The 25,971-nt window shown below is 47.6% G+C and overlaps 1 protein-coding gene across 3 annotated transcripts; it reads left to right on the top strand.

Annotated features, from left to right (window-relative positions):
• The first annotated feature begins 2,415 nt into the window (after window positions 1-2,415).
• Window positions 2,416-25,703, top strand: Spaca7 (sperm acrosome associated 7). Of its 3 annotated transcripts, none has more exons than XM_087900799.1 (8): window positions 2,416-2,598; window positions 2,904-3,090; window positions 10,028-10,114; window positions 15,094-15,204; window positions 16,061-16,168; window positions 18,049-18,120; window positions 24,237-24,335; window positions 25,537-25,703. In XM_087900799.1, the coding sequence occupies exons 2-8, from the start codon at window positions 2,991-2,993 to the stop codon at window positions 25,548-25,550; spliced, it is 591 nt and encodes a 196-aa protein (XP_087756925.1). In that variant the 5' UTR covers window positions 2,416-2,598; window positions 2,904-2,990; the 3' UTR covers window positions 25,551-25,703. The 3 variants fall into 3 exon arrangements, with proteins under 3 accessions (XP_087756925.1, XP_087756924.1, XP_048312595.3); XM_087900798.1 differs by having other exon boundaries at window positions 2,416-2,622; XM_048456638.3 differs by having other exon boundaries at window positions 2,420-2,622; window positions 10,028-10,084.
• The last annotated feature ends 268 nt before the right edge of the window (window positions 25,704-25,971 follow it).

The raw sequence follows: 25,971 nt of genomic DNA, 5'->3' as shown, positions 1-25,971 counted from the left end.
GCTTTGGGAAGGATCTTCAGCTGGGAGTCTCTGACCTGAGGGTCTGCGGGGTAAAGGGCATCCCATGCTCAGCTGTCCTGCATTCACCAAGGGGCACCCGGAAGGCAGAGAGACCCTGCTGGGCTTTTGGCCTGGCTTACCCTTAATCCTCTTCTGGCAAGATCATGAGAATATACCAGAACCAACCTTGAGAAACAGGTCATCCATGTCACCCCAGCTGAGAGAGGACAATGGCCAGAGTGCTTGAGAATAGCTCAGCCCAGCCCAGATTCAGACTGTCCCACTGAGCCCCACAGAGGGAGAGCCCACGGACTGAAGAGATGCCAGCCATTCTTAACACTGAGCTTCTCAGAAATCTTAGCCTGTTAGGAGGAAGCCGTGGCTCACCCAGAGAAACTGTGGTGGTTGGACAAAGAGGACACTGAGGTTCAGAACAAGTGACGTGTCCAGACCACTAATTGATTCGTGGCTGGGCCAGGAAATAAATCATGCAATCTGACCACTCAGGAGCCTTGATCACAGTGAACATGGCCCGTCCAGAGTGCCACTAGACTTGAGACATTTTCCCAGGAGCATTGTAAGCAGGAAGGAATTTCTACAGGAGGGAAACTACTTTGCTCTTCTCCCGTAAGTGCTGTGCACAAAAGGAGCCTAAGCAAGCTTCAGAACCCAGAGCGAGGCAGGAAGCAGCTGGGATCCCCAGGAACATTCTGTAGGATGCTGGTTCCACAGCCACAGGTCACGACCTGCTGCAGGAACTGAGATATTTTCTAAACAGTTACCCTCTTGTGTTTCTATCACTTGAATTCTCCATGGTAAGTATGTGTCACGGTATTTACTCTTAACAATGGAATGTTCCAAGGTGTCGTGGGTGCTAAACTCCAGAAATGAGGATGACTGCTCTTATAACCTTTCTGAATTCATACATATCCAAAAGTCAAAACATTAAGGAAAGTCTGCTTATTTTTTTTTTTTAAAAAAAAAGTGCTATGGGGCTAGAGAGATGGCTCGATGGTTAAGAGCACTGGCTGTTTGTCCAGAGTCTCTGGGTTCAGGTCCCAGCACCTAGATGAGGGCTAACAACAGTCTATAACTCCAGTTCTAGGGAATTTGACACCCTCTTCTGTGGTGCGCCTACATCCATGTATTCAAAACACCCACACAAATCATTCTTTGAAAAGGCCCAATAGCATGAGCATGGCAGTCCACACTTGTGACTCCATCACTTGGGAGGTAGAATCAGGAACTCAGCCATTCTTGGCTACACACTGAGTTCAGGGTCAAGATGGCATACATGAGACCCTGTCTCTAAATTTTTACTTATTTTTATTTTATGTGCATTGGTGTTTTCCCTGCATGCATATCTGTGTGAGCCTGTTGGGTTCCCTGGAACTGGAGTTACAGACAGTTGTGAGCTGTCATATGGGCGCTGGGAAGCGAACCCAGGTCCTCTGGAAGAACAGTCAGTGCTCTTAACTGCTGAACCATCTCTCCAACCCCCACCAATATTTTTAAAATTAAAGTTATTTAAACAACAACAACAACAGTATTTGCCTCTTCCTCCTGGAACCTTCTCAGAAGACACAGGAACCAAATGCCTGGGACTCATGCCAGTCCACTGAGAGTGCAGCAAGGATGGGTATCTACTTGTCCCAAGCCAGATATGCCAGTGAGCTAAAGTCTGCTTTCAATAAAATGACTGCCAATGGATCAATATTCTGAATTCCCTCCTTATTTTAATACTTTAAAAAATCCATGCAAAGGGGCAGTTGTATATAATTCTTGCTAACAGGTAGCAAAAACCAGAGGAAAATTTGGGAGACTATCTATAAACTGGAATCCCAGGAAGCAACTGGTACCCTGATACCCCATTGCCTCCATCCGATAAACCCAGTGTCTCTGCAAACAGGCAGTAAGAGCTCTGTGGCCTGAGCAGCTCAGATACCGTCTCTGAGCAGCTCTCTCGAGTCTGGCCAATGGGTTAGCAAATGTGATACAGGAAGGGCTTGACTCTAGTGGTGTGCTGTCTCCCCAGCAGTGGCCAAGCTCAGTGAACCACAAGAGAACAAGAAGCAGGATACGGCAAGTTAGAGGCGTGAAGTCACACTGGACCGCTGGACGAATCAGCCCTGCAGATTCTAATCCACAGTTACAGATGACAGGACACACTGGTTACTTTAGGAGACCAGGTTTGGGGATGACCATACAGATTATCTTTTGGGGTGAATCTTCTCTGCGAGGCTGGGTCCTACATCCTGCTGGGCCAGCATAGAGGGGTTCACTACCATACCAGGGCCTGGCCATGTCCCTTTGTCTTCAGTCACTGAACTGAGTTACACCTGGAGAGCTGTGGTCACATGCCCGGGTCCTATTCAGATCCTTTATTAGCTCAGAGGGCTCAGATCATGACACCTGTGTGGTCCACAGTGCTCTGTGTCTTTGGGGCTACCACAAAAGCTAAATTCCTCACTCTCATTCTCTGAGGTTGATTGATTACGTCTACCCAAGAAAGCCTCACAGGCCAACTCCTTACACCAACAATAAAGAGCCGAGAGTTACTGGTGGCAGCCATCCTAGGGTCTGCACTGAATCTGGAAGGTACGGTTGGCCTTGTGTGACCAGGTCAGTTCCTGCCCCTTGATTCTAGCTGCTGGGCTACGGCCATGGGTAGGCTCCTGGCAGGTCACAAGAGCTACTAAGGCTTGTGAAAGTAGACCCACAGGGAGGGCCCACGAGGGGTGTTTAGGGGTGTGAATGGGTCAACAGCACCACACAGGGAAATGAACCCCACGCAGGACAGGACCTCAGTTCATTTCCTAACCATTCCGTCACAAGTCCATGACATAGCACACACTCTGTAATGGGGAAAGAACCCAGATCACTTCTTGGTGGTGATGTCACAGGTCCCGGACATTCCGTGTATCCAGGAGACCAAGGCTGAGGAAGCTGAAGACTGCAGGGAAGGGCGTCCTCCGGTGACTGGAGGGACCATGGCAGTGAATAGGGGAGTAGAGACCTTCTTATCTGTCTTCCTGCTGTGCTGCTGGTATGGAAGTGATCTACAGCCGATCAACTCCAATTCGACTTCAGGTAGGGCCGCACGGAGGTGGGTGGACAGAACTTCGGCCTGGATGCCGTGGGAGTGGCCCTTCTCCTTTGTGCCCTCTTCTTTCCTGGGAACTTGGGGAAGAAAGAGAACTGGAAGGTTTTCCATCTTTGAATATCTTTCAAACAGGAATGCCAGGGAGCCGCTAAATATTAACTTAACGGGAATGTTCTAACGTATCCCAAGAGAGAGGAATAATGTCACAAACTACCGTGTGTCCATCCTCAGATTTAATAACTGCACATTTCCCAACTTTTTATACACACATCTGTATGCACCATACAATACATATATAGACACATACATATACACACCAGATGAGCATGTGTGTGCGTGCACACACACACATATCCTTCTTTTGGGGAGCAATCAGCACTGTCCCAGTAACTTATGACTCTGTGAAGTGGGTAAAATATACCCAAAGATTACTTTAAAAGGACATATGAATTCTGGATCTGTTCTGTGCACACAGTATGAAGCACTGCCTTCCTCTGTGGCCAAGGTCTCTTATGTCATAAAACCATTTCTGGGAAAGAGACCATTAAAGTCTGAGACCACAGGTGAGGGCAGAGGAGGCACACTGGTCAGCACCGGCCATCCTTGTCACGCTAGCAAAGTCAACAGAATCCTTTATTCCACCCAATACCAGTGAAAGATACAATATTCCTGGTGCTTCTTAATGATGGTCAGGTAGCCAGAGGTGGTCGTATATGCCTTTAATCCCAGCGCTGGGAAGCAGGGGCAGGGGCATCTAGGCCATCTGGGACTACTTTAGCCACGGTGGATAATACTTTGGATGGTCATAGAGGGAGTGAGGCTCATGTCCCAGGAAGGACAGAAAGATCCGCAGCCTGGGACTAGGCAGTGGTGGATGGAGGGTGCTAGGAGGTTGAGGAATTCTTTCCTGACTGACCTAGGGGTTATCACTGTGGGCAGACAGAAATGATCAGTAGGGAAGGTGCTGGGGCTCAGGAACAGGTGATCAGACACTGGTGAGGACTTCCGTGGGTGTGGGTGTGGGTGTGGCACACCTGAGGAGGCTAAATCAGAGCCTAGGTCAGGCAGACTGAGTGAGAAAGATCGACCAGAAGCAGTTCCCAGTCAGTCCCTCCTCATCCTTTGCCTTTTGAACAGTACAGTTAGTTTTGTGATTCCCCTTATGGGATTTGCTGTTGCTCTTACATAGGAGTAGACGTTGCTTCCCAGCACCCAGGTTGGATGGCTCACAACCAGCTATATATAAGTCTAGCTCCAGAGGATCCAACACCTTCTTCTGATCTCCATAGGTGTATGTGTGTGCATACACACACACACACACACACACACACACACACACACACACACACAGAACACACAGTCACCCACACAGAAACAAGTAATAAATCTTTAAAAAAGAATAAATATGCTTTAAAAAGTACAATTTCAACCTGGGTTTGGTGGTGCACATCCTTAATTCCAGCACTCAGGAGGCAGAGGCAGGACTCTGTGAGTTCAAGGCCAGCAGCCTGGTCGACTTAGTGAGCCCCAGAACAGACAGGGCTGTGAAGAGACCCTACCTCCAAAAACAAAAAAATCAAAACAAAAACAAGGGTAATTTCAAAGTTTCTCAGAGTTAGTGGATAACACACCAATGATGCTCCAGACAAAGGCTCCAAGAGCATAGCCACTTGGCGCTGCTCCAACAGGCCACAGTCTGTACACTTCAACAACCCCTCTTCTCCTCCCTGGGTCCATGAGGACCCCAAAGGCCAGTAGACACTCTTGGAAATATCGGCAGGCGAATTCTGGCCTCTTAGTCAGTGTCCCGAGACTCCCTGCAGACACGCTTGGACTGTAGCTGAGTACACCTGCTTTCAGAAAGGCATCCAGGAAAAACAAGGAGTGTCTGCAGAGAACCTAGGCTCTCAAACCTGCTGCGTGCCCACCATTCTGAGGTCAGAAGGAGGAGGTGGTCATTCTCACAGCAGCCAGTGTTTTACACGATGGCCAATCACACGGTCCATGGACCTATCGCGGCTAGTAAAGGCAAGGCAAACCTCTGGAACTCTCAGACAGCTGCTGGCACCTGACATACCTCCACAAAGGTGGGACTCAAAGGATTCCATGCTACGTTACTCCACGGAGCTTTCCTGTATGATTTCAGTCACTAATTAGCTGAAGAGCTGTCTTTCACACGATGACAGAACAAATCCCCGGAGACTTTCCAGGGGCCTCTGGGAAATTTCAAAGTTAGCTTGAGGTCAGAAAGACTGAATTTAGAATTTAATTCAGAGGTGTCAAAAAAATGCCAAGCGCTTTGAAGAGTTGACTGAGCTCATGTCTTCTATGGAACAGTGCTTAGCTTCCCAGCTAACTTAAAGGACAGCGCTTTTCAGGGAAAGGGAGGAGGTAGATAGTGGTTAAAGGGGGGAAATAACCTACTCTCACTCTCTCAATATTGAGAGGGTTCCACATTCTTAAGTAATAAAAAGTTTGAAAAGACAACACGAAGCACAGGAAATTATTTTGGTAAGAACGGAGCCTTTGTCTATATGGGAGGCTTCTCAACAGGTAAAGAAAACACTTGTACTCTCTTATGAAGAGGAGGCTAACAGGCCAAGGACTCTGCCCTTTCAGCACAGAGAGAAGCCGAGGCCGTTCCACATGGCCGCACGCCTGATACCAGAGCTCATTTCAGAACCTGACAATGGCTGTCCATTTACCCAGTCCAGCCATGGGAGATTAGATTTCTCTTTTTTCTCATAGATCCTCACACCTTACCCTACCCACTTAGGGGCTTTTTGTTCCCTTCTTTCCCCCTCTTCTTTATTAAATAACTTTTAAACTATTTATGAAAAAATGACTTTCTTCTCTCTTTAACAAAGATCCATCCTTTATGTCTCGCGGCTTCCCTGATGAAACACAGATCACTTGGGCCGAAGCCTGCTTGCAAAGTCTGTCTCTCCTTCCTGGGTCACGGGAGTTTTAATTACACGCATAAGGAGTAATTTGAACAGAGAAAACTTAGAGACTATGAATTATCGGTCACCATAGTGGGGGGCAAGTTTCCTGAACTTCCATCTTACACAGCTTAGAGTTGTGACTGTATTATTTTAGTGGGTGCGGGTGTGTGCATTTGTGTAGAAGTGTCTGTACATGTGCACGTGTGTGCACAGGCATGTAAAGGTCAGAGGTCAGCCTCAAGGGCTGGCCCGCAGGCTCGGAGGAATCAGCCTGTCTCTGCTCTCCCTCAATGCGATGCTGGAGCTTGTAGGTGCATGCCACCATGCCTGGCTTTTTCTGGCTTCTGAGGGGATCTGAATTCAAGCCCTCACACTTGCAGAGGAAGAAGTAACCCACCTCCTCAGCCTACCACCGACAATGCAGCAGAAGCAGCAGGCTTATTAACAGACCCAAGGCAGTTAGTCCCTCTCTGGAAGGAGCAGGAAGACAAGCGTGCAAAAGCAAGCTCGTTCCTAACAGCAAGTGTCTTAGATCTTAGCTTAGGTGACTTACAAGTTCTATACAGTCCTACTAATTGTGGTGGCCCTAGCAAGGTTAGAAATTGCCTCTAAATCGCTTCTTGCTTTCTCTCAGCACCCAGAGCCCAGGCTGGGGAGGTTCGGGTGTTCACACAGCCCCACAAGCCACAGAACTCACTGAGTGTTGAGAGAGACGCTTCAAAAATAGAATGGTGCACACACACACACACACACACACACACAAGAGGGAGTGCAAGCTTCTCAAGACAGGATCGTTTGGGTCTTAACCAAGGACCGGAAAGATGGCTCAGTGGTCAAAAGCACTGACCGTTCTTCCAGAGGACCCAGGTTCAAATCCCAGAGCCCACTCAGCAACACACAACTGTAACTCCGGCTCTAGGGCACCCAACACAGAGACATACATGCAGGAAACACCAGTTCACATAATGTTTTTTAAAACAAAATGTTTTTAAAAGTATCTTAACCTTGGCTATATATATGACCCTGGTGAGTTTTCCAGTTACACCATCCAAAGGTTGTCATCTGTCTTTGTTTTCCTCTATGGATTTTGCATTAGTACATGAGATCACAAGGTGCTCTGGGGTACACTAGACAGACCTACAGGCTGACAAGATAGCTGGTCATAACAGGAACCAAGAAGACTAAGGAATTTCTACCAATAGTTGCCTTGGGCATCTAGGCATAGTTTGGACTATAAATGTGGATGAGCTTGTTTGTGAGACTTTGCTCAGAGGAGCAGTTTGTTGCTTAGGGAGAATAATGAGGGTGAGCTCAAAAGATCCCAGACACTTCAGCTTTCAGCCGTCTCCGCACCATTTCTCACTTAGAAAAAGGAGCATTATTCTTTGCGGATAACTGGATCAGTCATTTCTGTGGTTCCTAAACAAAATCCAGAGGTAGGGGGGCTCTTTGTTTTTCTCATGCCCCCCCCCAATTTTCTCTGTCTTTCTATCCTGCCTTGAGATACCCAATCCACACTGAAGTATATCCACTGTTTCAGAACGCCCTTTAGGACAGCTGAAGTCAAGCCCAAGCAGGGCCCCATGTGACTCTTGTTCGGACACACTTCTGAACACACTCAAGCCACATCCTTCCTCCTCATCAGCCTTCCTCGGAGATAATCAAGGACCAACAGTCACGAAATGAGCCCAACTAGGGTCCCCAGCTCCATTTCTCAGGAAGGTCTCCATGGCCCAACGGTGGCACGAAATATCCCAGCATTACCAGTTTCCTTTTCCTTAAGATGTGAGCGCACTAGCAAAGTGTTATGAGGTACTGGGGCTGGGCGGGTCTGAGGCTGGCTTAGCACACACACCCTTACCAATGTCTCTGCAACTGCCACATGTCCATGCCTATGTCTAGCTGCCAAACCCAGCTCTTGCTTGTCCCAGAGAATGCTCAGCAGGTGTGTGTTGAGGAGCTTGTACTGCTGCTGTTGTGGCTGACCACACCCAATATCTTCTCCAGCTTCAGATCCAGATTTAACCCAGGTGACTTCTAAGATTTTTCTTTTTAACCAGTTTATGACCTGGATAGAATCCAGGTGAATCTCAAGATCCTCACAGCTTGAGACCTGGTTATTACCCCATGTGATACTCTAGGTCTTCAGTTGAGGGGCCGATGAAAGAGCAGTTTTCACATTGCTCCAAGAGAGACACAGGTAGACTACTCTCATCCGAGATATTCCCATTGCTTGGCAGGAGAGGAGCTGTGTGTGCTACAGTGTGTGGGTCCCATGCAGGGGCGTGCTGGCCACTGAGAGGAGGGACAGAAGTTGATAAAACCCTTGTAACGGAGAAGGGCTCGCTCACATTCACTCAATTAACCTGAGTGAACTCGGAAAGCAACAACGGACTTCATGGAGCTGGAATGTTGGCGTGGGCACTGAGAAGACATCATAGTGTCCTGACCTTGGGGATGTGTGCTGTCTGGAAGCTGCAACTCTCCGGAGGAGGTGGCAACAGGAAAAGCACGGTAGAGCAGCTACACTTGACAATGCACGTTAACAGGCATGGACAACATGCGCATACATACCACGCATGTGCGCACGGCTGACTTGCACAATGCTTCCATTGTGATTACGGGACAGACACAAGATGAAAAGAATATTTTTAACAAAGTGCTGGCGCTGCGCAGCTGTACCCGTTCGTAATGATCCATTAATGTCTCATGCGGAGAGAACTGTACTGTTTGTTTGGTTTACCGAGGTCAGCACACTGGGAAGCAATTGTCATCACCGGCACAGACCTCCTTACATATTTCCCATTGTTCTGAGCCGTGCAGATGAGCACATTGGGATGCAGATTGTCCATCATTAAAGCCTTTGAGAACAGCTTTGTCATTGGTTTAACTGCAACTTTAGTTCTCCCAGACAGCTCTGTGCCTCAGAAAGAGAAGGGACGGTGGCCCTGTTTGCCATCTTTGGGGCCCAGGACCTGGGAGCTGGAAGAAGAGGCCAACCCTGAGCTCAAACTTAAGGGATGTATCAGATCAAGAGACAGCACAGACCCCGAGATAAACAGAGGTCACGTCGGAAGGAGGAAGTGTGTGCTGGACGCTGCAGAGGAGAAACTGGTCCTCAGAATTCCCACAGTGCCCAGATAGAGCCAGACCCTATACGCCCAGCCCAGCTGCTCCTGTCCTTCAGGAAGCAGACATCACAGATAAGACAGCCCTGGAGACAACTGCCATCCAGAACTCTTCAGTTCACTAACCAGGGACTCCACTTCTTACCAGCAGACAGACCCCCTGGAGGGCTCTGCTCACACAGGAGGAAGGAGGTGACCAGCCTCTGGCCTCCCCTCCCCCGAGAGAACCTCAGGTAGCACAAGAGAGCGTGCAGGGTCACCTGGGGCTCAGAGAAAAACACTTGTGAGGTGTTTTCTCGTCACAGGACAAAGCAACATGGAAAGTCTTAGTCAGAGGCAGGGCAAGGGCTGCTTCTCCCTGTGTGCCAAGCTGGGCTTTGGGCTGCTCAGATGGGATCCCAGGATGGAGTTCCCCAGCCTGGTGGCCGCCCAGATAGCATCACCAGCCATGTAGGAGACAAAGCATTGCCTCCTACAACAGAGCACACGACCCTCTTCCTTCTTTGTCTCTGTGAGAGAGCTGAGTTGTCCCTGAGCGTGGACACTGTCTTACCATCCACAAGGATACTCTAGTGACCAAGAGTCACTAATCGGGGCACTTGGGGAAATCATGAATTCCACCCACACAGCTGTCCCATGGGTAATACCATTCCCATTTTCCAAGTGAGAAACTCAAGTCCCAGAGGCTTCCCTCAGCACACATGGGGAAGCAGCACTCCCTGTGGGATCTTTCCTCTCCAGCAGGCTGGGCCCATCCCTTACAACTACCTGTCACAGAGACGTGGATGAAAAAAAAAATCAGTGGATGCTATTAAACTATAGACATTTTTCTTCTCCCCCTCCACTCCCAGGTCCACTTACTGAAGATGTGCTCAATTCAACAACAGAAGACATACCTGAAGTTTTTGGTAAGGATTCCCATGCACCTGAAGTTTTTGGTAAGGATTCCCATGCATACCTGAAGTTTTTGGTAAGGATTCCCCATACAGAACCCGGTATGTAGTGAGAGACTGGGACCTTCCCCAAATAACCTGTCACCAGCTGCAGACGTCGGGGTGACTTGCTCTGAGTCCTGAGTCAGGCTCTCCTCTCCTGCAGCTTTAGTGCCAACATCAGAGGCAGATTTACCTACATACAGTGTGAGTACCGTTGGTCTGGCCAGCACCGTCCCACAGAGATGGAGCGCGGGTGCACATAAACTGCTACACTTTCTGGCATCCATATCCCAAAGACTATGACAAGGACACCAACTCTAACTGCAGTCTGTCTGGACCAGGTTCCTGATGCTAGAATAAGCAGGTCCACCCTGGGCTCCAGGTGGCTCCCCAGCACTGTCCCTGGTCCCAAAAAGCATCACGCTACCGAGATGGAGGCTGCTTCCAGATGCTTGCTTGTTTTAGCTCCCACTGTGGTCCCACACCCATACATGGTACCTTATAAAAGCCATGAGAGAAGCTTAACCCCGATTTTACAGAAGGGGTCACTGAAGGTCAGAGATGAAGAAAATCACCCGAGATTCTATCTGACTGAGAAGAGCATCAGACCGAGTCTGAGGTTTTATGTCCAGGGCTCTTAAGTTGGAGGCTTCACAGGAGAAACAGGAAGAGAATAGTCAATAAAACACAGTTTAGGTAAGACACGATGCTCTCTCATATGAGGGGACAGAGATGGGACCAAGTTACAATAGGGATAACCATGACCATGCCTGGAGCCAGATTTTCTACCCTTGGTTGTGGGGGGTGTAGTAATCAGTTTTCCAACACTGTGACAAAGTATCTGAGGTGACAAACTTATGAGAAGAACAGGGATTCTTTGGGCTCAGTTTTTGGAGCCCAAATGCTTGGGCTGCTTAGCCTGGATGCTTGGTCCTGTAGCGGAAGCCCATGTGTCCTGGATATATGTGTAGTGAAGCAAAATACTCAGGGCACACCAGGGGAAAAGAGGCCACGCCCCCACTGACCTAAAGGCCTCCTATTACACATCCCCCAAAGGCTCAATCACTTCACAATGGTGTCACTCTGGCAACCAAGTCTCTAACACATGAGTAATGATGGCTACTCCTGATGCTCTACTGAAGGAGAGGAAGGGGTACCTAGGTGCTGAGGACAGCACACTTTTAGGTGTGCCTGTGAAGGGATTCCCAAAACAAATGGATCACGGATGCTCTGATTAACGAATGATTTAATCTGCAGATGGATTCTAAACCTGAATAGACTATTAGGGGCAGGCAGAATTCTGGGATATGGGACTCGTTGGAGGAAATATGTTATTATTATGTGTCCTTCGCCCCTTGCTGCTGCTCTAATTTGCTTTCTGTTGGCACCACACAAGTGGCTCCTTCCACGTGCTCCCAACCATCATAAGAGTTGGCCTCACCAAAGGCCCAGAATGAATGGTGTCAAAAGCTACAGACTGATACATTGCCCTCTTAAGTCATGTGTGTTGGGTAACTTGTCCCAGGAACAAAATCTAAGGCAGAAAATTGGTATCAATGGCATGGGGCCACTGCTATGACAAACCTTGGTGGTTAATTCCTTAGCCTCTGGAACTGGTGTGGGGGAAAAATTGGAAAGGTTGAAGATGTCAACTAGAGAAAGCTTAGGATAACATAAACTGGGCTAAATGGATGATTCTGTTGGGAGGTCAGAATACCAGGGTGCAATAGGAATGTAGGTGGTGGGGGTCAGGAATGCTTTCAAGGGTGCTTTCAAGTCGGCCTGACACAAGCTAAGGTCCTCTGAGAGAGGGGAACTTCCACTAAGAAAATGCCTCCATAACATCAGGCCGTGCTCAATCCTCTAGGGCATTTTCTTTTCTTTAATTTTATTTTTCCATTCAATTATTTACACTTCCTTCCCTCCTCCCAATCCCCTCCCACTCCCCCATACCCCCTCCTCCCTCTCCCACCCTGCTTGAGAGAGGGCAGGGAATCCTGCCCTGTGAGAAGTCCAAGCCCTCCTCCCTACATCCAGGTCTAGGGAGCTGTGCATCCATATAAACTTGGGTCCCAAAAAGCCAGAGCATGCTGTAAAAACAAGTCCCAGTGCCTTTATCAATGGCTTCTCAGTCAGACCCATTGTCAGCCACAATCAGAGAGTTCGGTTTGATCACATGCTCATTCAGACCCAGTCCAGCTGGATTTGGGGAGCTCCGGGCATTTTTTTAACTAGTAATTAATGTGAAGGGGCCCAGCCCATTACGAATGGAGCCACCCCTGGGCTGTGGTCCTGGGTTCTATAAGAAAACAGGCTGAGCAAGCCATGGGGAGCAAGACACTAAGCAGCACCCCTCCATGGCCTCTGTATCAGCTCCTGCCTTCAGGTCCCTGCCCTGCTTGAGTTCCTGTCCTGACTTCCTTCAGGGAGGGACTCTAATGTGGAAGTGGAATAAACCCTTTCCTCCCCAGGCGACTTTTGGTCATGGTGTTACATCATAGCAAAGTTAGAAACCCTAACAAGACACCAGGTTTATGAAGCTTCATGTTGATATGAAGAGCCTGTTGAGAATTGCCCTGGAGTCGTCCACATTCTCATCAAGAACTTATCTGCCTTTTATGCATGACTTGCAGCTCTATGGGAAACTGGGTTAAAGGTAATGAACTAATTAACCCAGCTGAGAGAACTGTACATCAGTCTCACTTTTAGGCTATGGCATGGCTACTACTGGATGCTTTCAGACAAGTTTCCAGTGAAAGCCGGGGGCGGGGGGGGGGGGCAGAGCAGAAAGACATGAAAAGTTTGCAAGCTAATCAGAAAAGCCTGTGTTAAGTGGGGGCTAAGGAAGACATGGTTTCCGAAAAGAGTACGACTATCAAAAAGAAACCAAGGTCCCCTGATGCATCGAACACCTTGTGGAAGTTGTCCAGATCCAACATGTGCTCACGGTTTACAGGGCAAACTTCACTGAAACGTTTTTCCTCTGGAGAAAATAATGCCCCTGGGGCACACTGTTCACCTTGGGGCTGCCTGAGAAGTTACTACCCAGTATTATTTTCACAGTGCTCCATCACCTAACCCTAAGACGCCAATGTAGCCAGGATCCACGTGGACCCGGATATTGCTCACATTGGTCTGCTCTCCCTGGTGAGGCTTTGTAGGCACATGGAATGGAAGAGTTGCAGTTCCATAGAAGCTTCCAACCCTATTTTGAAGGAAAGATTGAGAAGCTGGGGAAGTGTATAGCAGGGTCAAATTCCATGTAAGAGGGCAAAGGAGATTATAAACGTTAAGCTGCAATAGAGACCCAGGGACATGGAATATTTGTCAATGAAAGCCATAGACAACGAATACACACCGCCCCAGAAAGGAGCCATGCAGACTGCAAACAGCCAAGCCATAGGGACAAGACAACCAAGCTCTTTTGAGCTCACCTAGCACAAGTTGCCCCCGTGCCAGACATGGATCTACTGGACTTGGTGTTTCCCTGCTAGATGTTGGTCTTGCTTTGGTGCACTTTTTCTTGCTGTTCTTTGGGAATGGAAATGTGTACTCTGTGATACTGCATGTGGAAGCAACTTTGCCCCTTTTTGTGGAGACTTAGATGACACTTGCCTGCAGCCTTCAGAGAGTCTTTGCGTTCAGACTTTAGACATGTTGAAACTGAAAAGATTATGGGGACTTAGGAGCCAGACCGCTGTAATTCGCGGTCAGGAGACCGACATGAGCCAGGTCAACCATGGAACACTGTGACTTAAGGAGGTGTGTTTGTGTGTAAAGTTGACAAAGGGATTTATTGGCTATGGGTAATCTTAACTGTCAGATTGACTTGATTGAGGCTGTTATGAATATTCCTTTTCCTGGTAGACAGTGTCTAACCCTTTCTCATAAGGTTCCCCCACACACTAAAGCTCTGTTCTATTAAAGTTCACCCTGGAGAATGAATGAGTGGAGTGAGTTTGCTTATGGAGCATGGGGGAGGGGTTACTAGCAGGAGTCCCTGGGGACTGTGAGGCAGGACTGGAAAGTCTTCACCCAGCATGGATGGTGGCTTCTCCTGTTCAGATGGAGGCCCCTTCTGTACCTTCCCTTGGCTTTATACTCTATGCCTTCCCCAGGATTCCGGAGGCCATGTGCAATTAGGGCTGAATTGCGCGCAAACGGTGGCTGATACAGAGGCAAGAGTGTAGTGACTCTTCCCACCCTGTCTTTCCGTGAGGGAGTGTCAATAATCAACAAGTCCGAGCAATGGCCCCTAGAAAGCAGGACTCATGAAGATGGTGGCCTCATCAGATGCTTTGTTGGGAGGGCTGCACCTTACAGAGGATTCCTGGGGGATTACTGAAGCACAGCTCTGTGTATTGTGTGTCAGAGGGCATTTCCAGAGATGGTGAGCTCACTAAGGCTGTGGCAGGATGACTGGTTTAATCTGCCGGTAGATTCCAAATTTGAATTGATTGTTAAGATGTGATGGAACTGTGCTGTGGAAGATGAGATTGAGTTACAAGAATTTAAGGAATGTCTCTTTGCCGAGTTCCTTCCAAATGATCTTCACTCTGCTTCCTGGCTGCCATCATGCAAGCAGTTTCGTGCATGCCACAATGGACCGAAACTGCTGAAGCTGGAAGCAAAATTACCCTCTTCCCCCTTATGTTGCACCTCGGGTAGTGGGTCACAGAGGTGAAAACACTAATTAAAACATGGACATAGGGACGTTCAGACAACAGAACTAACTAAAAATGGATGTGGGGCCATTCAACAGATTGGGGCGCGGTTTAGAAGATATCCAGATGGAACCCACTTCTCTGAAATCATTTAGGGAGGCAGTGACCATCCCATGCAAGGTTCTGTAGAGGGTCCACCTCTTCCTCGGGTTCTTTTTTCTAGCTACAGTGTTCACAGGGCGCCTCAAGTGCTAACTGCACAAGCCATGCAGCCCGCCTTACCGTAGGCTCTAACATGTTCTTCTGTACTTTCTCAAGATGAAATTCTAGCCCAAGAGATTCTGGAGCCAAACACATCATCGGCAGTGTCTGAAACATCAGGAACAACAAAAGTATCCACACAAACCACAGCACAAACCAAGGACAAAAGCAAGTATACCTTTCTCACCCCTCTATGTGCTTGTACTCAGAGAGATCTGAGGGGCTGATGGTGTGACTTTATGTCAGCATTTACCGGAACCAGCTTTGGAAACACAAGAGCAGCTGTGGCCTAAGACCAAGGAGGGAGTCCCCTCTGAGGCAGGGTGTCTTGCTTCACTCTGAGGTGATCTCTGAGTCACATCCATGCGTACCCTGGGGCTCAGCATGTCCATGACGTCCAGTCACTGCAGGAACACAGGCTTACAGACGAGCCAGGTTGTTACAGTTTAACACACCCCATCCCACAGCACGCTCACCGACAGCTTCCAAGGGGTACACAGCTCTTCTGCTATGCCCTGGGGCTGAGATAAAACCAAGGTCAGTATATGCCGTGCCCCAAACCAAGAAGTGCAGCAGGCAGAGACGAAGTATATGCTTTGCAAAGTACAGCTTCCACACTGCACGATTGTGCAGACAGATAGAGTGACGGACAGTGGCAAGGAGAGGCCTGGGGCTAAGAAGCCCCGAGGCTCTGTGGGAAATGCACTCAAAGGCAGGAGGGTTCAACATGCCCTTGGAGGTGGTTGTTGTTGTTGTTGATTTTTAATGTTCAGATGTGACGAGATTGTAAGAGTTTGTTCACTCCACATCTGCCTAGACATAAACCACTGGGCTCCCAGTAGTTAGATAACACCTGACTAGTGAAACACTAATTTCCCCAACACACATTTTCAACTAGGAATTGAACACTGGGCTATCCTTCCAGCGCAGCATGGTAAAATAGGGCTTAGTGCCCACAGCACCCCCAAAACAAGTGTGTAACAAGCAAACCCTTCCCTGTTTCTTTTCATCCTCTTCATCCAAGACATGGGTATTGATGAAAACTACCAAGAAGATGGCTCCGAGAATTACCATGAGTTACTGGAGAACGTAGACTCCTCGACTGTGAGCAAGGATAAAACCGAGAGTTATGGTAAGTATGATCTAGCCATCTCCCCTGCTGAGCTCAGAGACTACCAGGGAGCCAGCATCTGATGCACTTTGTAGCACTAATAATAAAAACCCAGAGACAGAAATTGGGGTTCAACCTGAAGGTCAGAAAAGCAAAACAGCCAGCCACTGGTTCTTTCCTCTCCCTCAGTCCCAAATGGTGATCCTGAGCCAGGAATCTCAGAAAGAGACTGTGTCTGAGAGCTGCCCTCTCCCGTTTTATAATCCTCTCGAGCGCTGGGATTAAAAGCGTGCACCACTACTGCCCAGTTTCTATGGCAAACTAGTGTGGCTGCTGGGATTAAAAGTGTGTGTCTCCACCGCCTGGTCTGTAAGGGTGACCAGTGAGGCTGTTTTACTCCCTGATCTTCAGGTAAGCTTTAATTATTAAAATACAAATGAACTATCACTACAGCATTTGATGACTGCTCCACCTGAGCTAAGTACCTGGTGCTGAGGCTGAGGGTCCCCTGGTTCCTTAGCTCTGCCCTGGACTTCACCGTCCACAGCCAGCAGAAATGTCTCTGCCCAGGTCTGTGGAAGTCAGGAGTGGAAGAGAGGCCTCTCTGCAAGCTTCCAGCCAATGCACCTCTCCTCTGTGGCAGAAGGAGCGAGCAAGACTCCATGGCCCTGGGAGTCAGGAAAAGCCTCCCTCTAGCAGAACCAGTGCACTGTGGCTCTAGAAGTTTGATGTTCAGGTCTGACAGAGTGGTTTGTTGTTGTTGTTGTTGTTGTTTTACCCTAAAGCTTAGATCACATTAGGGTTAGGACTAGGAAAAGAGTCTGTACAGCGTGTAAGACTTAGATGTAGTGCTCTGAAGTGTGACTCTAATACAGAACAAGACCAAGGCTCCAAAGCATGGTGGCTCCTGGCATGGGGCAGGGGAATTCATCAACACACACCCCTGGACCCGCTATACAGCTGTTTGGGCCCTGGGTCCTGGATTTACAATCCACGCCCCACACAGATCCTCCAAGGCCTGGCCTCTGGTGTTGGAACAGACCGAAGGAATAGTTTCGTGTAAACACAAACATGATCCTATTTAAAATGAGTGTTGACCAATCCCAAGTGTGTCCCACTCGGAGGTTTGTGCAAATTGCCTGATGGTTTGGCACAGTGTTTGCCGAACAATAATTCTACATTTACTTAGTATCATTGAGTAATTAGGACTATGATCTAAGCCATAGCCACATTTGCTTGGCTACCCGATTTCCTCACAGTCCTCACACAGTCACTAATGCTGGGCACTAATGCTGACGGTAGCTGATGCTACAGCCATTTCTTCTGTGCTGACCTCGTTCTTCTGTTTTTGGTCTTGAGTGCCGTTCCCATGTTCATTGCCCACCCCCCGAGGTGCTCGGGGCTTATCTGGTGACTCCCTGCCCATGCCTAGCTCCTTTTTGCTAGGTTAAGTTCCCCTAAAAGACCGAGAGCCAGGGATGGCAACACTGCTCAGCAAGCAAGCCAGGAGGCTTGGTGACACATCCATGTACAACTTTGGATCCATTCCGTCATTTCTCTCCCTTTGCCTTTCTCCCCTTAGTTCACACAACCTCAGGCCTCTGCAGGCAGGGTATTTGCAAGCAGATAATAGCTGTGGTGAACAGTCTGAAGCGTAGGGATTTTCATACCTCGGAAATGTATTTGTGGGACCAACTCTTAACCAGGCATGGAGGAGTCAAAAGATGGAGGGGAGAATGTACGGTTTTCACATGGTGGCTTCTTAGCTCATTTTCAGATAAAACTCAGGAATAGTGGTAGCATTGCATTCAGTGTTTAAAACAAGCACTCCTGGTGTCTGCCAGTGGATCATTCAGAAAATGTTCTCCCCCTCCCCTTTTTTTTCATGTTCTTCTTTAAAGACAGAAGTACCGTCGAGAACCTCCACGAACACAGTTCTCGGACCAAGATTGAGCCACACATCTCTTTTAATGGTGAGAACAAAACCCACAGTAACTGCCCTTCCCTGCCACACGGGAGCCACATGGGGAGACAGCATGCGTGGGAGGCAGGGGTGCGGCTTCAAGGTTGCTTTTCATTTGCGATTCTCTGGTTATGAATATGGCTTTTTGTTTCCTGTTTAAAGTCTGCTCTCCGGTTGTTGTTGGAAATCTGTTCATATTATTGTCTCATTTTTGTCAATTTCTTGAGTTTTTTTTCCTCTCCAAATTTGAAGTGTGATTTTTTTAAAGGACAGTTAAACATGTAAACAAAACCAAGTCTGTGATACTCATTGTAAATGAGTTTTTCAAATTTGTCAGTCGGCTTTATTTTTAAGATTTATTTTATCCATACGTATTGTGTTTTGCCTGCATGTGTGGGGAAGTCCCTGGAGTCTGGAGAAGGGCATTGTTTCCACTGGACCGGGGGGTTACAGGTGATTGTGAGCTGCGGTGTGTGCTGGGAGTTGAGCCTGGGCCCTTAGCAGGAGCAGTAATCCCTCTTAACTGCCGAGCCACCTCCCCAGCCCTGATTGGGTTACTTTTGAGGATACTTTTATTTCTTTCATGAAAAAAAAAAACCCTGTCACTTTTGTTCTGTCATAATAAACAGTCTTGTTTTTAATATAGCGTAAACCAGAGTCAGCGCTAAAGAGAAGCTACCATCCCCTCTGCTCTTCCCCATGGGGTCTCTAACTGCTTTAGGATTTATCGGGATAACATCCTCTTAATTTCATCTCTTTAAATATGGCTACACATATGTTATAGCATGACCTACTCAAAGACCATCTCATCCCCTTGATTTGCAGACCTACACTTAAAATACACCAAACCCCCAGATGTGTGGCGGGTTTTTTTTTTCTGACTTGTGCAACAAGTTAATATCTTGGTGCCACAGGGTTTCATAAAGGTGTATGCTAGCTTCAGAGGTACATACCCTCTGATCTCTCCCCACCTCCCACTTTTTCCTGATTATTCTTCTATTTTTGTGTCTAATTTCCCTTTTAAAAAGCTTGTATGTTTCCTATTATTGTATGGCATTTTATAAGATGATTTAGTTTGTATGTTTCCTATTATTGTATGGCATTTTATAAGATGATTTAGCTTGTATGTTTTCTATTATTGTATGACATTTTATAAGATTATTTAGGAAAGAACTGACCCTTTATGATGTTGAGATTTCTTTACCTGTTTTAGGCTTTACTTTTGGGATTACTTGCTTTCTAATAAAAATGTCTTTTAATGTTGCTTTAAAAATAACTTACAGTTTCATCATATCGTGTTTAGAGAGCATCGTTTGTAACAGTACCACCGTATGAATTCCCCCATGGGCATCAAGCGCGTGATGAATTTTACGAATGTCCCGTGAACAGTGATAACAAAGATTTGCACCCTACTGTCACCAGCCTCGGGAACTCAACGCGTGTTTGTGGCTTCTATTGTGTCGGCCACACTATTTTGTTCTCTGACTCTTCTATTGAGAGTGTTATATTGTTATCCTGTTACAAATGTCTTCTGCACATGTCTCGATACACTTTTGTAGATTTTTACTTCCTAAGAGTGATGTCTATTATTTGACACATAGATTTTTACGGATGTTTTATATTCATTATGACTTTCAGCGCTCAAGACTAAAAAGAGCCTGCTTTGCGTTTGAAGCTTTAGGGACTGCACCTTACTTTCTCTGACATAAGTCTTGTTCTTCCTACTTTATGATTGTTTTACTTGTGAAATTTTTGTTCATTCTCCCACATTTTCATCCATTTGCCTTTTTGCTCATTAAAAATACATCCATAGTGGAATTTGCCTTTTATCTGTGCACTTCAGGGGTATTGCAGTTCAAATGCACACCCAGCACCACTACTGTCTCCATAGTAACCCCTTGATTCCCCTCCCCCGCCCTTTGGAACCACTGCTCTACTTTCTGTCTCTACGAGGGTGTCCGGATAAGTGGACTCACACAGATTTGTCTTCTTCTTCACCATACTGTACTTAGTAATCAGTGTTGCTCTAGACTAAATAATCTTCTTCCTTTTTAAGGCCGAATAACTTCCAGGTCGTATCCCCTCTAAAGGGGTAATTTCTAAAACATTCAGAGAATTAAAACATAGCATAAGCAAGCTGCCCAATCCAAGACTTCCGAAGGACTTGCGTATACAATTCTCCAAAGAAAACACACCAGTAGGCAGCAGCTACTAGCAAAGACACCACGACCTCCAGTTATCAGGACGTGGGGAACAGATCTGCGGTAGGGTAATGTGGGAAGGAGGCTCCTCCTCGCCAGCACTGCCTGGTATGGAAGCTGCCACCTGATGAGGAGGAGCTGGGGATGAAGAGAAGGACATGGGAAGACCTCAGTGGCTGAAGGTGGGAGGAAATGGTCCAGGCAGCTGGAATGGATGCTCAGTGTCTGGCACTCATATTTTACAAGGAGCATTCGACCCTAGGAAATTCTCCACAGTTCATGATTGTGAAGAACCCAGACGTGGAATCTTGTCCTCACACTAGGATCCATCTTTCAGAGGACAGGAGTAACTTGCAAGTTCAGACCTGGGGTGTGTGTAGGGGGGTGCTCTTCTAGCAACCGAGCCATTCTGGAAAGCCCTGAAAGCTCACGAATGTTCGCCTGCCAGCACGTGTTTGGCCCATGTGCAGGACAGTAAGAAAGACTGCTCTTGCACAATGGCGCAGAACTCAGAACCGGCTTGTGATTATAGCACACTCTGTCCTATAGGAAGAGTTGGTTCTACCTGTGGACCTATTTCAGGCACTGGAACCTTACAAGTGTGTTCACTATATAAATAATTATTTCCTTCAAATTTCAACAAGGTGTCATCTTTGCCACCAACATGGTGAACAGCAGCAAGTGTGGGTAAAGATGTAGAGGAAAGGAACAGTCTGCCTTGTCTGTGAACTGGGAGTGGGAAACAGTGCTGCCCTTCAGAAGACGTTCAGGATGTGAGCCATGTGTCGTATGGTGCCACAATTACACTTCTGTGCATGCACTCAAAAGAACTGAGCAATCTGGAAGGTGTTTCTGCACACCCACGTTCACAAAACCACAGCTCACCACCACTTAACTGTAGGAGCAGCTAGAGTCCCCACTGACAAGCAATAAGCACAATGGGTGTATGCGTGTCTTTTTAAACTGCTCAGCGTCTCTTTGAGAACAGAGCATGCTCACGGGCCTTACATTCCATGGAAACCATTTTGAGGATAAATTAACAAGCCGTTTCTCTCGCGGTGTGACTGATGACTGCACACAGCTCGGCCATGATGTGGCATGTGTGTTGGGTGGGCTCACTGTGCTTCTGTACGAGCATACCAAACTTCCTGTCAGAAATCACACTCTCTGGGAAATGCTGGGCTAGTGTCACTGAAACATGGAAATGTGAATTCTGTGCCCAATGACAGCATCTTTCGGTTTTTCAAGACAATGAAAGCCAAAATAAGCATCGTCTGCAGGTCTGTGGAATTAGAAATAATGAGAGGGAGGCTGAGCTGTGGATTGCACAGATATGAAAGCGTCAAAAATAGATAGATAAATGTAGCTGGAAAGACACATGGTGTCTGTTACTTACAAGCACTCTAATATAGCACTCTATCGCCAAAGCGGGGAAGAAAAGTTGGAGAGAGAAGGAAGTGGGATGGAGGGGCTGGGAAGAAGGAAGGAAGAGAGGGATGGAGGGAGGAAATGTGTAAAAGTAACCAATATTCAAAACAAATGCATGTCCCCAGCAGCACCAGGGAGCAGCAACAAACCATTTTAAGGTCCTAGCACACGGAAGGACAATAACTGCATCAAGGCAGGTAGGAGTGAGTTAGCGATGGATCAGAAAGTCCAAGTCAGCACCAACGGTCCAAGGCATCTATAACAAGTCAGATTAAATCGAACCATAAACAAACAATTCAGGGACAGGGAAGAAGAGAAGGAGGAGGACAACGACTAGGAAAAGGAGGAGGAAGAGGAGAAAGGAAAGAGGAGGTGAAGAGGAGGAAGAGAAGGAAGGCAAAATCAGGCAAATACAAAGCAAGCAGCAGGCTGGCAGCCACAAATCCAAGCACCAATAGTCCTTGTCTGATTTTTCTCTCTGACTTTAGTATCTCATTTTTCACAGCTGCAAATGGGACACTCACCAGCACATGTGGCGTCTCAGCTATGAAACCAGCAGCAAACAATTTAGAACAATTAAAAGCAAACCAAAAACATTCTCCATCTACGACAGAAATAAATGAGAAGTCAGCGATGTAAAGCGACATGGGATATATTTTCTAAATATTTGCTAATTTACACAGCACACTTCTCAGTGACCCACTGTGCAAAGAAGTCAAAAGAGGAATTTGGAAATATTTTTAATTGAGTAAAAAATGAAAAGTCATGCTGAAATTTGTGGGAGAGAAATCAGGGCTTCTGTGAAAAGTTATAGCATTAAATGTTTGCACTAAAATGTTTGAAATCATTCACACATGTGAGAAAAGAAATGAAGACATAAAATATCAAGGTAGTGCAGTGAAGAAAACAGAGCGGCTGACTTAGAATGACAGCCCGGCTGAAGTGTGTCCTCTAAGTGTGGTCTGAGGAAGAGTCCCCAGCACCCAGAAGTTTTGTCAGTGGCGGAGGAAGAATGAGAAGGTGAGAGGAGATGCAGAGATGAGGAAAGACGCAGTGGATCCGGGGACATACCCTAACAAGGATTCCCCCAGATAAAGTGATCACACAAAGTTGTCCCCGCAACAGCCTGTGGCAGTGTGGCTAGGCGAGATTGCCCCTTGATTCTCAGCCACTGTTTTATTCATTATAATGTTCTCCTCATCCTTGGGCCTCAGACTCCACATCAGCGGATTCAACCAACTGGGGATCAAAAATATCCCCTCCCTCAAATGTCCTCTGTACTGAACACTCACATGCCCTTTTCTTGTCCTGATTGCCTCATCAATACAGCAAAGTATTTTCATAACATTTGTAATGTATTATTGCTTATAAATCATCTGGATGTCTTCCAAGAGTCAAGAGAACCCCACCAGGTTGTACACAGTGTCACACGAGCATCTTTGGGCCTGGGTATCAATTGGCATCCAGGAACCACTCTTCTGCAAAACCTGAAGGCAGATAGTCTACTGTTCTTTCCCTCTGGTCTAAGGCAAGACTTTCTGCTTCCAAAGCCATGGCTTTCCTCTCCTTTAGCCCAGAGAGACTTGGTGGTCCATCTAGAGGTATGAAATGCCAGACTCTTGGGTGTTTGGACAGCTCAGGGGATGACTGTTTTCATTAAGACTGAAATGACAGAAGGTCACAGGGCTGCCACATGCCCAGTGACACCAGGGGTTGGAGGGAGCATTAAAACAGAAAGGAAATTGACCTTGTGGTCCACACCCTCCTTCGTGGAAGAGAGACAAAGAGACAGAGCCTTCAGTCCCATCTGGAGCTTTCCTTGAGCCCAGCATTGGCGATCACTATGGCTCCCCTACCTCCCACAGCCTGAGTCACACCTTGTAATTTTTAGAAGAAGCTAAATGGAAACAGTAAGACAGCTCCTAATTTAGCTTGTTCCTAAAAATTAAAAGAGAGCTGTCAGGTGGAAGTCAGGGCCACTGGATTCCTGGAGACAGGAATGAGCCGGCCACTGTCAGGTGTGTGTATGTCCATTGTGAAAATGGCTTCTATGGGAGCAGGAAGCCCTTCCTTGCTGTCTGAGTCCCTGACACAGCACGGGTGTGGTTGACAGGCTGAATGAATGAATGAATGAATGAGCACTCACACTGAGGGGCATGCAGAGCTCCGGGGCATGCTTCACTCTAATCTCTTATATCTGCAAAGACCCTGTTTCTAGGAGGTCATGCTATAGATTACAGAGTCAGCACCCAGGCTCTTGGACCGCCGTGGTTTTTCTCATTCTTCTCACAGGGTCTTAGGAGTTAAGTTTTTATTTAAATTGTTGTTCCACGTTGCTACCGATCAAATCTAGAGCCTCATTAACGCTAGGCAAGGACTCTGCCAGTGAACTCAATACTCAGCCTGTGTTCGGTCTCTGAGGTTAAGGAGAAAGGGCACCACACTCTGCTTTTTTTTTTTTAATCAAAGTTTGATCACGGTATATTTTTCCCCACAGAAAAGAAGAGTTCGAACAATGATAAGAACAGGAAAGTGTCCATTCTGGACAGAATCCTTCAAAACATAGGAAGATATGAAGACAGCCTGGAACTAAGAGGCAAGTGGCCCCGAATCTGCAGGTCCCCTGCTGGGCGGAGCTGAACTAAGAACACCACTTGCCAGTGAGGCTTTTCCTAGCAGCTCTTGGATAAGCCGAGGGGGAGGGGGTTGCATGGGTATTTGCCTGGATGAGACCAAATTAAGGGGTCCTAGGCCAAGTCATTGAAGGGTTCCCACCTCAACCAAAGCACAAGTGTGGTTCTCCCTCTCCCAGAAACAGTTAGGACCTCAGAGTGCTTGTCACCCTTACCATGGTCCCAACCACCACGCCTGTCCCATTCGTGACCAGCACATCTGCTGGGCCTTCTCATGGGGAGAGGAATTGGCCTGATAGTGGGAATGGCACAGCCTGGGTTTGAGTCCCAGCGTGGTCATGATGAGGACCTTACATAGATGTTGGCCGGTGGTCCGATCCCTGAGCTGTAGCTCTGGGCACTCAACGTGGTGCAACTTCAGCTCCCTTCTGGGTGTCAAGAGTTAGTGATCTTGCAAGGCACAAGCCAGAGCCTGGCTCCAGGGTGGCTCTCGGGTCCTATTTGCCTGTTCCTGAGGGAGGGCCACATCTGATAACAGCCAGAGGGAGGTGATGAGGGTTGGTGGATATCCAAATACCCACTTAACTAACTCCACAAGCCAACAGAGTCTCTTGGACTTGGTCAATTCCCACAGGGCCTGTAAGGCCCTGTCCCTTATACTAGAGTCTCTGGGGCTCAATTGGACTTTGCAATAGCTTTGGAGAGACTTGATGTCTCCAGCAACTTCTTCCATCAGAACCCCTAAAGCCCCTCACAGGCCTCCTCCAGCTTCATAAACATCACCCTTGACAAAGGGTACCACAGAACCCCAAAGTCATGGGTTTCTGTCAAGAAACCCCAATCCTTCCAACATAGGGGCCCATAACCCATGGGGGTCCCTCAATCTGGTTATAAGCCAAGGATAGTTGAGTGGCAGGCAGGGAGGATGGCCATCTGGTTGCTGTACATCCCTGAGAGCCCCAGAGTGGCCCCTAGAAGATTGCAAAGCTTCTGATTCTGCAAGTGGAGACCCTGCCTGCCCAGAAATTCTTTTCCTATAGCTGGTCACCCACGTGGAAAGCTCGGGCTGTTTGTTTTCAGTCTCGCCCACGAGCCGTGGGATATGGAGCAGTAGGGATGACAGGCACACACAGCTGCTTAGGAAAATCTCCTCTTTCCAAACAGAAAGCATCTTTTAGAAGAAGAGGACCAAGCCCAGGAGGACGGCATGGCGCAGGCGCTCCTGAGCTTGTTAGAAATGCGTGGAGCCACTGGCGAGCTCCACACCACTCGTGCTTAGGAAATGCACACATTCATTGTTATCCATTCATAAAAGACAATTGTTTTTTCCACGCAAGCCTACATTGAGTTATGTGGGGTTTGCAGGGTTCTGCCTGGTTCGTAAGTTGCCACAGACCGTCTTCTCGCTTTCCACGCCTGCGCTCTAATCACAGCAGATTATAGCTGTCACCGAAAGGAGAAAGCCCTTCGACCCCATCAGTCTCTCTGCAGTGACAGGGCAAAATGTTGCATCTTGGTGTTATTAAAACTTGGTTATTCTCGGGCATCCCCTGAGAGCTGTAGAGACGCACAGCTCTTCCTCTTGGGGGGCATTCACAT

The sequence above is a fragment of the Myodes glareolus genome, chromosome 23 (assembly GCF_982192425.1).
Source record: "Myodes glareolus chromosome 23, mMyoGla1.1, whole genome shotgun sequence".
Classification (NCBI taxonomy): domain Eukaryota; kingdom Metazoa; phylum Chordata; class Mammalia; order Rodentia; family Cricetidae; genus Myodes; species Myodes glareolus.
The sequence above is the reverse complement of the archived record's forward strand: the minus strand, read 5'-3'. Positions and strand labels throughout refer to the sequence as shown.